The sequence below is a fragment of the Poromitra crassiceps genome, assembly GCF_964638095.1.
Source record: "Poromitra crassiceps genome assembly, chromosome: 2".
Lineage (NCBI taxonomy): Eukaryota > Metazoa > Chordata > Actinopteri > Beryciformes > Melamphaidae > Poromitra > Poromitra crassiceps.
This window is the reverse complement of record NC_139624.1, coordinates 44,170,734-44,186,352: the sequence shown is the minus strand read 5'-3', so window position 1 is coordinate 44,186,352 and position 15,619 is coordinate 44,170,734. Positions and strand designations below refer to the sequence as shown.

Below are 15,619 nucleotides of genomic sequence, written 5' to 3'. Positions count from 1 at the left end.
ATGTCGTTGTCCCGCATACCTGGTCCGTCTCCCGGGACCGCCTCGGCACCACCTCGCCACGTGGCCCGGCTCACCGCAGGTCCAACACAGTCTCTTCCGTGGCTCCTCCGGCCGCTCTCCCTGCTGCATTACCTCCGCGCTCATCAAGTCCACCCGCTGCATGACTTCCCGCAGCGCCCGCATCACCTCTACTGCCCAGGCAGGAGTCTCTTCCACCAGCCGTCCGACCTCTCTCAACACACGGGCCTCCATGCCCGCCAGCATCGAGCTGATCCCCGCCGTCAGCTCCCCTTTCCTCCCGTTCACCGATGGCCATTCTCCGCGCACCATCGCACGTGGTCTTAGCAGCTAGCAGTTAGCAGTTAGCACCCCTGGTAGCTAACTTACTAGCGCTAGATCTAGAGCCCAAAAAGCGCACCACCCAGTCTCTTTTGCCGTTCCTTCTCACCCTCTCCCCTCTCGGCCGAATCAGAGGCGTTACCGCTTTACTTGCTGACACCAATGTAACGAAGTGAGTATTTGTCCAAGGAACTGGAGACTTGAAGTTGGTACAGGCTTTTTATTCTTGTCTTCACAATATAGCTCCTAGCAGCTAGCTTCGCTGCTAGCTCTGCAACCACCCGGTCAGCTCGCCCACATGGCCTGACCTGACATCCGCCCCGGCCGCTGGTCACATATATCCCCTTCCCCCTAGGAACACACCCACACATATTAGTTCCTAGGTGCAATCTAGACACTTCTATTGCACATCACATTACAGGTAATACTTGGATTACCTGAAACGCTACATGAGTTGTGCCAAACAAACGTTAATATTTCAAAAACTATACATCACTTCGCTTATATTTTGACATTCTTCTGAGTGAGAGCAGAATTAGCTCAAGAGTTTTATGTAGCCTATAATATAGGCTATGCATGTTGTGTTCAAGTTGTGTGAACTGCAGCAGTTTTTAAAACGTAAACAGAGTCAAGCAGGCTAGAGCAGACACTCATGCCTCGCGCCACTTGGGCTCCATATGGTTCCATTGCCGTTGCCACCCAGTGACGCGGTTTGTTTACCAAAATGCTGCTCGGCTGATCCCTCCTATTGGCCTGAATGATGTAGCTACCAAAATGTTTTTATGTTTTAATTAGACATTGATATTTTATAACGAAACTATATATTCCTGACAAAAATAACGAGTAGTAGCCACTGACCTAAATAGTAGCCTACATTCGGGAGGTACACACACTGACCTCAAAAATACATTTGAGCATTACATAGACACACTGTATAATTATGAAGAATTTTATTCAGGCATGATTTGTGTTACCAAAACCAGAGGGTCCTTCTTCTGTGGTTCACACGGAAATCAACGCTCATGACCGATGTTTGTTTTGCTACAAGTAGAAGGTAATATTGCACATTAAAATTGTTCAATTGGAATGGGTGAACGCGAATTACAATCTAAATTGTTGTAAATTGACTCCACGACGATTATACGAACACCATGTGCTAATTCCGCGCTGTCAAGAGATTTGTTTACATCCGTTTCACTGCTTTCCATTGAAGTGGTAACATGCTAACATGGCGGCTAACGTTAACTATGCTAACGCTAACATTGTCGCTAGCTAACGTTACTGTTTGTGACTTTTTATCTAGCTAAATATAACTAACACTACCTGTCTACCAGACCACGAGGCTAATAATCTGACCGTTTCACTCACAACACGAGTTTCTGTTGATTCGTAGGGTTACGTTAACGTTACGCAACGTAAAGTGAGCAAAGTATTCAGGTGGATAGCGAGCGTTAGCTAACGTTAGCTATCTTCGTTAAAACGAAAATGAAACAGCTGTGGTGTGCGTGAAACTCACATTTATGTTGGTTACTTGATCGAATGTTTAGCTTATAACGTTATCTGCTGATATAACGGTAACGTTAGCTATTGTGGTGTGCTTTCAACAGGTCTCTTACTTTATGCTAACGTTAGCCGCCTGTCTGATATTTGCAACATTACACCAAGGACGCCGTTCAGCATGAATTGTAAAGTATTTAGTAGCGTTACAGCTTAATGGTATTTGATCACATTAAACGGTACGAAATGCGTTACTATTATTCATGCGGAACGGCGTCTTTGGTGTAATGTTGCAGTGTGCTCACAAGTGTCACCAAACTGTGCTTCTTGCATATGGCACTCAAGTTACAGATCAGAACCATTTTTTATTCCCTTTATCTGCAGTAACGGTATGCCTGCTGAACGCAAGCGGTCAGTAAACATGGACGAGAAAGACGTGAGCTCATTCAGTAATAAAGAAAAAGAGAAGGATCGAGATGGTGACAGGAGACCCGCGTCCTCTCGGGATAAAGCAAAAGATGAGGCCAAAATGAGCAGTAAAAAAGATAGTGGCAAGGCTGCCGCAGAGGAGAAGAGGAAGCGTCTGGAGGAGGAGAAGAGGAAGAAAGAGGAGAAAGAGCGAAAGAAGAAGGAGGAGGAGAAACAGAAAGCAGAGGAGGAGCAGAAGAAGAGAGAGGAGGACGAGAAGAGACAGCAGGAGGAGCAGGAGAGGAAGCTCCAAGAGGAGGAGGCCAAAAGACAACGTGAAGAGGAGGCGGCTCAGCAGAAGTAAGTGATGGTCAACTTTGTATTGTTAGGCTGTGTGTCCTTAAAGGAGAACTTACCTCCAAAACACTTTTTTTCAGCTTTTAACCAATATATATGACTTTGGGGGTGATGTGTGAAGAATTCTGGTCAGAATTTCCACATTTGACACCAAACTGTTGCCATTTTACCATTTGTATCATTTTTCAGCAGCATATCTGGCATAAGCGCCCTCTAAGGGTCAAAGACTGCTTTTTTTTTTTTTCTCAAATGAATGGGAGATTAGGGGCACACTGACGTCACAGTGCCCCCAAAGACTATGGGATTTCAAGATAATTACTCCCCTACCCCCCCTGTACCCTTTCAGCTCCTCAGAACTCCAAGCTTATTCTTATTGAAGTTTGCTCTTAAAATACTGAACCAAACGTCGTCAAAGTTGGCACATGTCTTAATTATAGTTAGTTTCCCGCTGAATGTGTCATTACTTTATTGATATCTTACCTGGATAAGCTCGAATGATGATGTTTATATTATCATTCCGAGTTGCAAGCACTGTCTCCAGCCCAGGCAGGCAGGCGGGAGCGAGCGGGAGAGAGTCGTACTGTAAACCTCATGCACTAGCTCCAAGCTCCGCGGGCGCGCGCAGCAGAGCTGGGCTCTCTCGGACTCGGCCAGAGCAGAGAGAGCACAGTTTGACATTTCCGCGGCTATCAGTCCGACTTGGAAGCACTGTCTCTCGGCCAGTCAAACGGGAGAGGAAATGTCAGCAGAGTAGAGCGACTGGGGACTGGGGGGGGGGGGGGGGGGAGCACACAGCCTGAGCTGTGTGTTCAGGCAGCGGGGACGTGCGGGCAGTGAGAGGCGGGGGCTTTGAAGAGGAGAAGAGCTCTGCGCTGCCTCTCCTGCACCCTGAGAGGAAAAATGCTGCTGTCATGCTGTAAATCACGAAAAGCCCCAAAACGCAAATTAAAAACGGATTTCATTGCGCGGTTTATCTCTAGTTAGACGAGGGAATTACGTGGAGAAATCTCGCATTGTGTTACCCCAGAGCGAGAGGTTTGTCCTATTGTGGGTGTGCTGCTGTTAACGAGCCCATGTCACTTTGCTCCCGTAACGTAGTTTGAGTAGTTTCCATAGAGATACATGCAGAAAAATAATTAAATTTCTAGTTCGCCACTGAATTACCAAATTGATATAACTTAAAACCATTTTCAGATTTTCTGTTTCCATACAGACCAACAGCGTTGGTTAGTTGTTGATATTTATAGAGATATTGCCCCTCTCAAATAAATTATTTTTGAGGCAGTAGGCAAACTGTAATGGCGTCGATTTCCGAAAAAGAATCTCGACTCGAACACAGCCAAAGAGTCCAGTATAGACAAGAGCATATGTCATTTCTTGGTTTTTTCCATAGGTATTTTCAAATCACTGTTCTAATACATATCTAGGGGGTAAGTCCTCCTTTAACTGTTTTTTTTTCTGAGTGCCAGCACCATTTCCTCATTGCAATGCAATGCGGCTGGTCCAGAAGCGCTGCCAGAGTCCAGAGTTTTTTTATTCAGAGCGGAGCGCTTTCAAAAGTTCCGAAATGTTCAACTTTAGCCATTTCCCATAGCACAACATTATGGGGAAAGTCAGTGGGCATTCCCAGAACATATTAGGGCTGGGCAATATAGCTAAAAAGTATATTGATATAAAATATTTAATATCAGTAGTAGGGATGGGGCCGATCCGATCCAATATCGGTATCGGGTGCCGATTTGGCACTAATTCACGGATCGGATCGGATCGGAATTGATTTTTTTTTTTTTTTTTTTTTTTCAATTCCAGCACAGGCCGCACAGGGGGCGCTGGCCGTAATTTGCCCATGTATAATAGTATCCTTCTTTGCCTTGTATATTAATTTTATCTGCTTTTTGCAAGGTATATAAAAAAAATAATCTTTAATTGGCCAAATCTTTGCTTATACTGTATATTCAAGAAAAATATTGGTATCGGCATAATATCGGTATCGGCAGATATCCAAATTCACGTATCGGAATCGGATCGGAAGTGAAAAAAGTGGATCGGTGCATCCCTAATCAGTAGATATCGATAATTATTGATAATTTTTTATGACCCGTTTTTATTAACACATTGACTGCCAGCCGTTTTTTTTTTTGCTGTAGGTAGCTTTTGCCAAGCCGTTTTTTTGAGGATTCTGGCTCATTTTACAAGAGCCGAGGATTCTTTTCTGCTTGGAGTTTGTCAACACAAAGTTCACAAAAGTACTAATAGAATGTGTGCTTTCTCTGTCTAAAAGAGTTAGTTTGTAGAGTTAGTAGTTATGTAGATATTAGCCGTTGAGTACAGCATGGTTTTAGCGTGTGAGACAGGAAGCTGAGATAATCGCAGTTTTGTGAAATTCAATCAAACACGCAGAACAGTCACTTTAACCATTTATTTTTGGCATCAGTGAGAGATCAGACATCCAAACAATATAGTTCCGAACGCCCTCTCCTTCAACTCCTCCCTCCGTGGGCGTGTCTAGTGGCTTTCAGCCTGCGTTTGTCACAAGTGAGTGCTCTGCTGCTGGGAGCCTGGCAGCGAGTTAGAGCAGCCTGCCTCCCTGGCAGCGAGTGTGGATACTGTAGGTCTCACTCGTCTCTTGGGTTTGAGAGCCCCGATGAAGCCCCGTGCGACTCTAGGCTTTATGCTGCCCACCATGGACAGTAGCCACACAGTCCATTCCTACAGTATGAGAATGAGGCTCGTTCGTTTCTGACTGTAAAATCGCCAAGCCATTTCCTTGATTTCCTTCCTTGGAGGAAGCAGCCGCGGGAGGCGGCTGCTTTTGGTTGACTTTATATCTGTCGGGAGAGGACCGTCGCCACCTAGCTGGTCGGTAAAATAGATTATACACATTCAATACTTCCAATATCTCCATAGGAGACGCGGGGGGCATTGATCCACGTAGCACCGTCAAAAAAAAAATAATATATTTTTTGACGACTCAACTCGTCGGTGGCAGTGAACAGCTGGATTGTGTTTGACGACTCAACTCGTTGTTGGCAATTAACGTGTTAATAAAAAAAAATAGTTTGCATTTAACCACTTTATTTTGAACCACCTTATTTTCAAGGCACACAAGTAATTATAATGCTAACACTAACACTGGCATTATCCTATCGTCAGCAGCGCGCAATTACTTTGCGCTAAGAGCTTTGATAAGGACCTCTTACGCGCTAAATACCTCGCTGCGCTGGGAGCGCACGATAATCTCCGTGCAGCGCAGTGCAAAGTAAAATTCCTTGCTTGATGTCCTTGCTACGCCAGGACATCAAATTGTAGTATTGATTGTAGGTTTTTGGGGTGTCAGCCGGAGTTTAGTCTGACAATGTTGTGCACACCGGATAGTTAGTTAGGTTAAGTTAGTTAGGTTAAGTACATACATAAGTCAGGGATTCCGCTAGACATTTTCCCAGACGGCCAGTGCAGCTGGTAACGTTCCAAAATTCCGGCCCTATCGAATATTTACCGGCCACTATGTTTCCTAAATAAACGTTTTGAATCAATTTATTTCTCTATAGTCTATTCTTTATAGCCTCTATAGTCGTAGTCGATCTTATTTATTCCAGTGTTGTCATTAACACTTTCAGTGCCACGGCCCTTGGGCAAAAGGTTGCTTGCTGTGCCACATAGGCCGCAATGCATTTTAAAACAGTCATATAATTTTTTTAATAATTACTATGTAAACACTGAACACGCACAAATAACGATGAGACTCTCTTCTATCACCTGCAAAAAAAAGTTTATTGATCCCATTTTCCGTTCTTTAGTTATGAGCCGGAGAAGATAGCTCGATTGAACGAAAAACATACCTTTTTTTCTACGAGCTGAGATAATGAGCCTTTTGTGAAATTAAACATTTCAAGCACATCTCTGACTCTGAAGCGAATTTTCTGATGTCTGGGTCTGTCTGGGTGAAGTGTATGCTGCTCTGCTGCTCTCCGTGCTCCCCCCCCCCCCCCCCTCAACTGCACACGCCTCCTGGGTGTGTCTTATGTGTCTGGTGGCTCTCAGTCTCTGCTGAGTTTGCTGCGCACACACAGTGAATGGTGCGCGACATTCAGCTTTTTGGTTCCGCGTGTGTTTGTCACGGGCTGGCATGCTTCCAGTTCGGAATAATAATGCTGATTATGTGAATGTGCTGTTGCAGCGTACATGGAAGTGCTCAGTTGTGACAGCGGATGCTGCTGCTGGGGGCACAGCTGGCGTTGTGCTCGTTTATGGAGGCACGTCGATGCATACGGACGGATGCGATGCGATTTCCTCATTTTGCCCAGTGACTATTTCTGTGTGTTTGGCTCCTTTTTCTCTGATCAGGAGAGTGCTGTCGCCACCTAATGGGTTTGTAAAATAGGTTATCGACCTCCAATAGCTACAATATTGTTAGAGGCGACGTAAGAAGCTTAGATCGACACCCCCCCGTCAAAAAAACAATTTGGAGTTATGACGCCATTTGGCGTCGCTGGCACTGTACGGTAAATTTCTAATGACGCCATATGGCGTCGCTGGCACTGAACGTGTTAAGAGGCCGATTTCGCAGTAAGAATATTTAATTGGTCAGCACGTCGTTCTCGGTAAAGACGCTTTCGTTATTGAAACAGACAACATGCATGCATGCTCCTACTGTAGCCTATCTATCTGCATTTGCAGAAACTCATGAACCCATATCTTCTGGACATTGCCTTGATGAAAAAACAATGTAGCGTTAGCTAAAAGTAATAAGTGTGACAGCGCACAACTTGAATCCCCAGCAATAGGCTACGTAGGCACCTTAATCTCTCCCACTCACCTGGCACCTGCGCGGCAGCTCTCCTGCACTGGTTCTCGGCTCCCATGTGGCTTTATTTGTGGTAAGCATTTTGATTAATCTCCTCATCATGCGAACCAAGCCCGAGCCATTGATTGATTGATTGATTTGCCCGAGTAGGTAAAAAGGCTTTTTACCTCCGCTAAATTGACAGCCTACGTCGGGTCGCTTTCGCTTTTGACGGCGGCAGGCACGCTTGTGGTTCTTTCCTGCCGTCTTGCTTGCCTGAAGTAGGCTACTTGTCGTTGCATGATCTCGATAAAAAAAAGGACTGGCCTAGCAAGGGATGTCTGTTTTGACATTTCGGTGTCCTCCTGTGTGTTTCCTCACAGCGGGTCCAGCGCTGGCCGGCGGGACTGATGCTGCTTGTGTGGCTTTAAACGGCGCTCTACAGTAACGAAAGCGTCTGCTATATTTTTCTTTTTCACCAACACTCAACATACAGGGGGCGGAAAAAATATGATGTAATAAGTCTCTATTTAACCCATTGATACCTGCGCGCGTTCTCTAGAGTGGCACTCTAAACCTACTGCACGTTTGTAAACACCCCCTGTAAACCTGACGTTTTGGGACAAGTTGCCAGAGCGGTCGGCGTTCACTAAAGCCTTTATATCTCAGGCTCTGTAGCACATAGAAACATAAAATAAAAAGCATTTGAGAGCTTAACCCTTTGGCTTTTCGTATTATATTTGCCCTAATGTTAATTAATTTTTTTTTTATCTTTAACCCCAAAAAATAAAAAGATTCTAATGCATTTTAAGAAATGTTAATAAAGATTACGGCAAATGTAACCCTTCCAAATAAAAAGCCACGGGTTTAAGCTCTCAAATGCTTTTTATTTTATGTTTCTATATGCTACAGAGCCTGAGATATAAAGGCTTTAGTGAACCCTTGACAATTACTGCAGCAAAAGTAATGTTAGCGATCTCCGTTTTGCAGTCGTCTTGAAATACGGCAAATTCGCCAAAAGTCACTCACCCAATGAGCCTTGGCTAGCGTGTCAACAGTCACATCATAATCTGGGTGTGGAATCTTCTTATTCATTGATGTCTTCGTCCTCAAAGTAAGTCATATACTCCGTTCAGTTCATCACTTAGCGTTAGCTTAGCTTACTGTCTGAGACGCGGCCATGCAGAATTGCCACCGTGCAGCAGAAAAACGTGCAGTAAAACCTTGAGGCTATTGCAGATTGGAACATGAGATAAATAAATTACGTCTGCAACATTAATTTCAACCTCTAATACAACTAGAGTTGTATGTGAAGTCTTGCTGGACCGGCGCTTCCTTGATTTGCCCTGTAGTTCAGCTTGGGAAAACTGTCCACACCGTCGAGGCAAAAATAAAAATGAAAAACTACAAAACCCACAATGCATTTCACCTCCGCCACATCTATTTCAGCAAATCATGATGCATTTCATCGGCCACGTGTCTTGAAACAACGATATACACGTACTACGCGTCTGTGTTGCAGCCGGCATGAAAGGTAAAAGGACACGCCCGTTACCGTCTGTGTTAAAGGGATATACACGCAAATGATGCATCCGGTATCAATGGGTTAAGTCGTATCTTATTGGCAACATCACTTAGGCTATAGGTCACACAATATTAGGCTATTTTATATAATTTATTTATTTATCTGGCGTAATTTCAGCCGGCCACTTGAGCCGGTGATCTTTTAATTTGCCGGCCCACGGCAACAAATACCGGCTAAAAGCCGGCAATTGCCGGCTAACGGAATCCCTGACATAAGTGCCTGGGTAGCGAGCAGACGGCGGTATTTGACAATTTAACTGGAGCTCAGCCAAACTTTATTTCACATTAGTTATGATTGTGAATTAGATTCTAATTCACAATGAAAACTATCGTGAAATTATTAGGAAATGGTCGGGGGGCCACTCTGCACCTTGTCGCGGGCCGCATCTGGCCCCCTGGCCGCAAGTTGAGTATCCCTGCTCTAGGGCCACGCCACTTCCGGGAACCCCCATCCTGTGTAAGTAGGGTTGGGAGTGTGCCCTATTGTGCAGTGCCCTGTTTTCGTGCAATTTGGCATAGCGCCACCTACTGGCAACATAAAAAATGCTGTTCATCTCAAGAACCGTTTGTCCGATCGACTTCAAATTTGGGGAGTGCGCTTAGGGGGACTCAAGGGAGTGCAGGGAGCTGAATTCCGTGCAATTTGGCATTGCGCCACCTACTGGCAACACAAAAAGTGCTTTATCTCCATAGCCATTCATCTGATCGACTTCAAACTGGAGAGTGTGCTGCTGGGTACCTGACATAGAACAGTGCAGAATGTTGTGCAATTCAGCACAGCGCCACCTACTGGCAACACAAAAAGTGGTTTATCTTGAGAACCGTTCGTCCGATCGACTTCAACTTTGCGGAGTGCGCTGATGGGAATTCAACACAGTGCAGTGCCGGATTTCGTGTAATTCGGCACAGCGCCACCTACTGGCCACACAAAAAGTGGTTTATCTTGAGAACCATTCGTCCGATCGACTTCAAACCTGGGGAGTGCACTGCTCAGACCCCGATGGTGTGCAGTGCCACATTTCATGCAATTTGGACTTATTCCAGGACTGTTTATATGTATTTTCTTCGCATATCTCGAGAACCGTTTGTTGGATCGACTTCAAACTTGCGCTTAGGAGGACCTGACTGAGTGCAGTGTGTGTGCGGGGGGGAGCGCCCACGGGGTGGTGCATGGGGGAACGGGCACTGCACTATTATTAATAATGTTGGGAAAAATGTACCAAAAGCTTTCTTTCATTTTTACGCAGATTACACTGTTATCTACTGTTGTGCGGCAACACTAAAGTGCTTTTAGTGAACTCCAAACTGCTTTTACTATGGTTCAGGCCCAGGCAGCTGTATCAGCTGAAGTTTGTTTTAAATGCAGACAAGACTAAGCTGATGGTTTTTAGACAAAGAGGGAACCACAGTCACTGCCACAAATAGTTACTACACAGGGCAAGGAAATTGAAAGAGTGTCAACCTACAAGTACTTAGGTTTTTTAATAGATGACTCTCTCACTCTTAAGGTTCACATAAAAAAGCTCAGGGTGAAGCTAGGTTTTTATTATCGCAATAAGGCGTGTTTTTCTTTTGAGGCAAGAAAGCGGCTTGTCTTGGCTACCTTCCTGCCGATAATTGACTATGGAGATATTCTATACATGCATGCTCCTGTGGCAGCACTACGTAAGCTGGACACAGTATACCATGGGGCGCTCAGGTTTATCACTAACTTTAGACCTTTTTACACACCATTGCTCTCTGTATATAAAGGTAGAATGGCCCTCCTTAACCTTGCGCAGGTTGAGTCACTGGTTCCTCTTCATTTATAAGGCCATTCTGGGACAGCTCCCACCTTATTTATGCTCGCTAATCACCCTGCAGGAAAGCAGCACTTATCAGTTACGTTCTCAAAATAGAGTCCTGCTGACCGTACAAAAGGCTCGGACTGAGTTTGGCAAAAAGGCCTTCCATTTGTCTGCCCCTCTGGCCTGGAACGAGCTTCAAGAAACACTGAATCTACAGGAGCTTGTCTCATTAAACAGTTCTAAAGTGATGTTAAAAGTCATGGAGGCTAACAAAATGCAGGTCTGTAAGTGTCATGATTTATGAGTGGTAAGTAACAATAGTTATTAGATTGAATCATGCCTATCAATGTGAAATATGTTGTACTTTTTTCTTTTCTTTTAATCTTTGGTTGTTAGTTGCTTGCTTATATGCAAATGTTGTGGTGATATGTTATGTAACTGTATGTCTGTAACCCTGTGCTGCCTCTTGGCCAGGTCTCTCTTGCAAAAGAGGTTTTTAATCACAATGAGTCTAACCTGGTTAAATAAAGGTAAAAAAAAGAAGCTCTGTGAACCATCTTAAGTGTATAAGTTGATGCGCAAGGTTCTGTAGAGTTCCCTGTCCCATACCCTCTCGACTCCTAATGTTTTAATAGAGTGATCAAGCAGAGAGTTATACTGTATATAGAGCTGGCAAGCCTGACATCATCTATTGTTCTCACACATTGTTCTATTCTCACAAACATGCTGCTCCTCCTGCTGTTCTCAGTATAGGGTATTCAACAAACATGGCGTCAACTCTGCCAGCACTATACAGGTCACTCACTGTCCCTCGAGAGCCCCGTCCAGGACGCAATATTTTTTTATTTTATTAGCTACAGCCATATGAAATCTGTTTTTTTTTTTCCAAATTCCGTTTTATTTTTCCCCAAATTAAGTTTTTTCCATTTACATTTTTCTGAATTCTGTGTTTTGCTTTTTACGCAAATTTCTACCATAGAAATAGTGTCTAATAAGTGGGAATTAATAAATGTCCACAATAGGCATGGGTCGATTTCCGGTTTTGCCGGTCCGGTGTACAAGTTCAAACCCGTTTGATTTATTGGCAACCAGCTAAACAGAGTTAATTATGCCAGGAACTGGTACATTAAAACGTAAATTAAAAGACAGCCTCAGCAGCCTATACAGGGCTAAATCCAACTTGTATTGCATTAGTAATGAGCAACATGATAACATGATTAATCTAATGTTTATTAGTAATAGTTACTTTGTTTATAAACTGACATACACACACTACACACACAATCCGATGTTCAAATTGGCCCCCCTGCGCTCCATTCATAGGGACGTAACGGTAGCGTGCTAACGTAACGTTGCGTCTTATTACTTTTTTTATGATCAATTGTTTTTATTTTTATATATCATATATCATATATAATAAAACAAGGACAGTCAGAACACTTCTGATAATATAGAAACATAGACATTACACCTGCCATGAAATACACTGTACATTACTTCTTCAACTAGGTGAAGGTGTGCAATATTCAAGATACAGTAAATATGGTCACCACAGTATCAAAAATAAGAATAAAACAAAATTATTAGTGAAAGCAAGATTAAATGGAAAGAGTAGCCCATGTTAAAATAAAGAGATAAATCAAATATTTCTGTTCTGATTGACCCCACCCACCCCCATCCCGCCCTCCCACCCCCCCTCAACCCCAGAAGGACCCCATATCAGCGACTAAACAAGACATTTGATCTTTGTCAACGTTGCGTCTTATTACTCACTGGCTGTGTTGTGTTTACTAACGTGAAGTCAGACTTGTTCTAAATTGTTGCTGGCTAAAATTGTTGCTAGCTTTATCCTGCCAAGCCAGCCTGACAGAATGAAACGAAGGCTCATAAAGGGGAGTCACTGAGAGTCTTGTACTGCTGGCGATTGCAGCAACATGAACGTAGATCAAATTTTACTAACAGGGGTGGGGGGAGATGGCTCAGACTCAGAGCACTACATTTTTGGGGTGAAGATGAAGTATAAACGGGACAGCGTGCAGCAATCACCACTCACCTGGTTAAAGCTATGATCTTCTTCAAAACTGTGGAAAATGAGTCTTAAATCCATGCTTCTGATGATCGACCAATAAATATAATCCACCAGGTTAAAATGTCTTCAAAGTTGCCATCATACAACAAACTGAGAAACTAGGGGTGGGGGAAAAAACCGATTCACCTAAGTATCGTGATTTTTAATGTCACGATTTTTTGAATCGATCTTTTATTCCAGAATCGATAATCGCAAAAAAAAATAGGGATGTTCATTTTGAAAATTTTCCAAAATCGATAATCGGTGAAAATTAACGATCAATTATCGATTATCGATCATATTAACTCATTCTCTGCCAGGGTCATTTCGGTCTGTGTACTCCCAGTGCCAGGATTTTGAGCATATTTCCTGATCTTCCAGGACCCACAGAATATTCTGTGCTAGGAATAAAATTACACAACATATCTCACAATTAGGGCTGTGCGATTTTGCCTAAAACTAAAATTGACGATTTTTTCTCTCAAAACCCGATTTTCGATTTCGATTTCGATTTATTATACTATTATACTTCTCTAAACATTTGTTGCCCTGCAGAGCTCTTTTCCCCCCTTTTTTCCATAATTGACAATTTACGCTTTTACTCTGAAGGTAGAACAACTCAACTTCCTGTTTTAGCTTGCCGCTGCTATGCTTAACTTCCTGGCTGTTGCTTGCTAACTTGACACTGGTGGATTTGCGTGTTCCTCCGTGAGATAATTATATTAGTGTCTAAGCGACCACCCGTGCTCGGAGTTATATCTGTACTAGAATAACACAAAGTCACAACAGGAATGCGTGGAACTGCGATAGCAGTTAGGGGTAAATTCAGACACACAGGGACAGGTGAGTCAGCTGAGGCAGCCATGAATACAGCCAATCTATCAGTACTCGGTGGCCTCACGTGTTGTTTTGTTATTATGTGAACTGTAAAGGCAACGTTTCATCGTCCGGTGATAATGTCTGTGTTCGTGTGCGCGCGTGAGTGTGTTGTGGCAATCGTTATCTTGTAGGCTACAGCCTGCAGTGCAACAAGCTGCTTTTTGGTCGGAGGTGTTGAAATAAGTCCATTGTGCTGCTGTTTTTAGTAGCCAGTATCACAGCCTCTAGAGAGACTTTACAGCGGTGAGAATGGACAAGTAGCAGCATGCGTACATGAGAGAGAGCCGCCCCGCGTAACGTACTTACCCTAGTTAAAGTGAAAAAAAAAAAAAAAAAAAAAAAACGATTTTACGATTTTCATTTTTTTAACATCGTCCTAACTAATTAATTCGATTACGATTCAAAATCGATTACCTAATCGCACAGCCCTACTCACAATAAAGCAGAGACTCTCTTCTTACCCCTTGTAAACTGAAACTCTCCCATGTTTCCTTGTTTAGTTACAAGCAGTGGAAGTTAGCTTGTTTTCACTAAAAATGCCCTCCTTGGGACAGAAATATGAGAAAAAGAGGTTTTTAGTGAAGGACACCGTTTCAAGCAGAACTCTCTTTTGAGCCTTATTTTTTGCCTCAGTGACACATCAGACATATACAGTATTTGTTTTCCCAAATAAATAAATAAAAAATAAGAGAATGTATTTGAGGGAGCTGTGTCGGTCCATCCCGCCCAGTGAGCGGCTACAGAGAGAGAGAGAGAGAGAGTCTGGCCCCTGGGGTTTCTTGACAGATGAGGCTTGGCCGCAGTATTTATCAAAGTATGATAAATATATGCACAAAATCAAATAAATAATTTACTTTTACAGTTGCCATGTGGATTTTTAGCTTAGCTTGATAAAAGCATAAACAAATGGAACGAACCCTTATGTGGTCACACTCACACACTCTCTCTCTCTCTCTCACACACACACACACACACACACACACACACACAGACACACACAGGAATAACGAGTGCTGTAACGTTACCTGCTGTCACGTTACCTCTCATAACTAACGTTAGCACAGAAGATCACACAATAGCTACGTTAGTGCTGTAAACTTTGAAATGTTTATGTGACACATGTTTCGCCTTGGTTGCTGGGGACGGGTGTGTGACGCGGTTTGACGCGTTTGACGTATCCATGTGATTCCCCCTCCCTTGAGTGTGACAGAGCTCTCCCTTGAGAGGGAGAGCTGGCAAGAGGAAACGTGAAGCGAGTCATGCCGGCGGCATAAGTTATAAACAATGCGTGACAATTATACTCGAATGTTGTGTGTGTGATCATTTCATCTCAAACGCGATACAAAAAATAGGCTACTTTTTACCATCGTCATCGCTCTCTCCAAGTGGCACCCATTTCTCCTCCTCCGATTCATCTGTGTCAGACGGATCAGAACGCTGTGAAGGGGAGCCTTCGAGCAACAACAAAAACGCTGGCGTCTTCCTCGCCATCGTCGCCATCCGAGAACTCTGGGTCGGACTCTGTTTCGACCACAGGCTCCACCCATAAATACTAAACTAGCGGGTTCCTTTTATCAGTTTGACCTGAAACAATGTCACAGGCTGGGAAAGTGTCTGATGTAATGTAAACAGCCAAAACATGAAAGTACGTCTGAGTACGTCTTTGGCACAGAACGCCATTGTTAAAAGTACGTCCGGGTACGTCTTTGGCAGAGAATGAGTTAATACTTAGAAAACTTTCAATTTTCAATTTTTTTTTTACAAAATGAATGCCTATGGCAGAAAATACGAAAGACAACGTGTTCTCCTCAATGAACTCTTTATTTCAATGTGTCTCCTCTCCAACACTGCTGTCCCCGGCGCATGCCGGTGTGAATTTCCCATGTTTAAAACAGTTTTGTTGGCACAAAGGCCCGT

General features: G+C 43.6%; 1 protein-coding gene across 3 annotated transcripts in view; it reads left to right on the top strand.

Moving 5' to 3' along the window:
• Positions 1 to 1,359: 1,359 nt before the first annotated feature.
• upf2 (UPF2 regulator of nonsense mediated mRNA decay) overlaps positions 1,360 to 15,619 on the top strand; it is a gene marked incomplete at its 3' end in the record, with an annotated part of 97,066 nt that continues 82,806 nt past the window's right edge. For all 3 annotated transcript variants that reach the window (XM_083654510.1, XM_083654509.1, XM_083654511.1), the window contains exons 1-2: positions 1,360 to 1,393; positions 2,221 to 2,604. In XM_083654510.1, the coding sequence (XP_083510636.1) occupies positions 1,362 to 1,393; positions 2,221 to 2,604 (416 nt within the window). In that variant the 5' untranslated portion in view covers positions 1,360 to 1,361. The remainder of the gene's footprint in view (positions 1,394 to 2,220; positions 2,605 to 15,619) is intronic.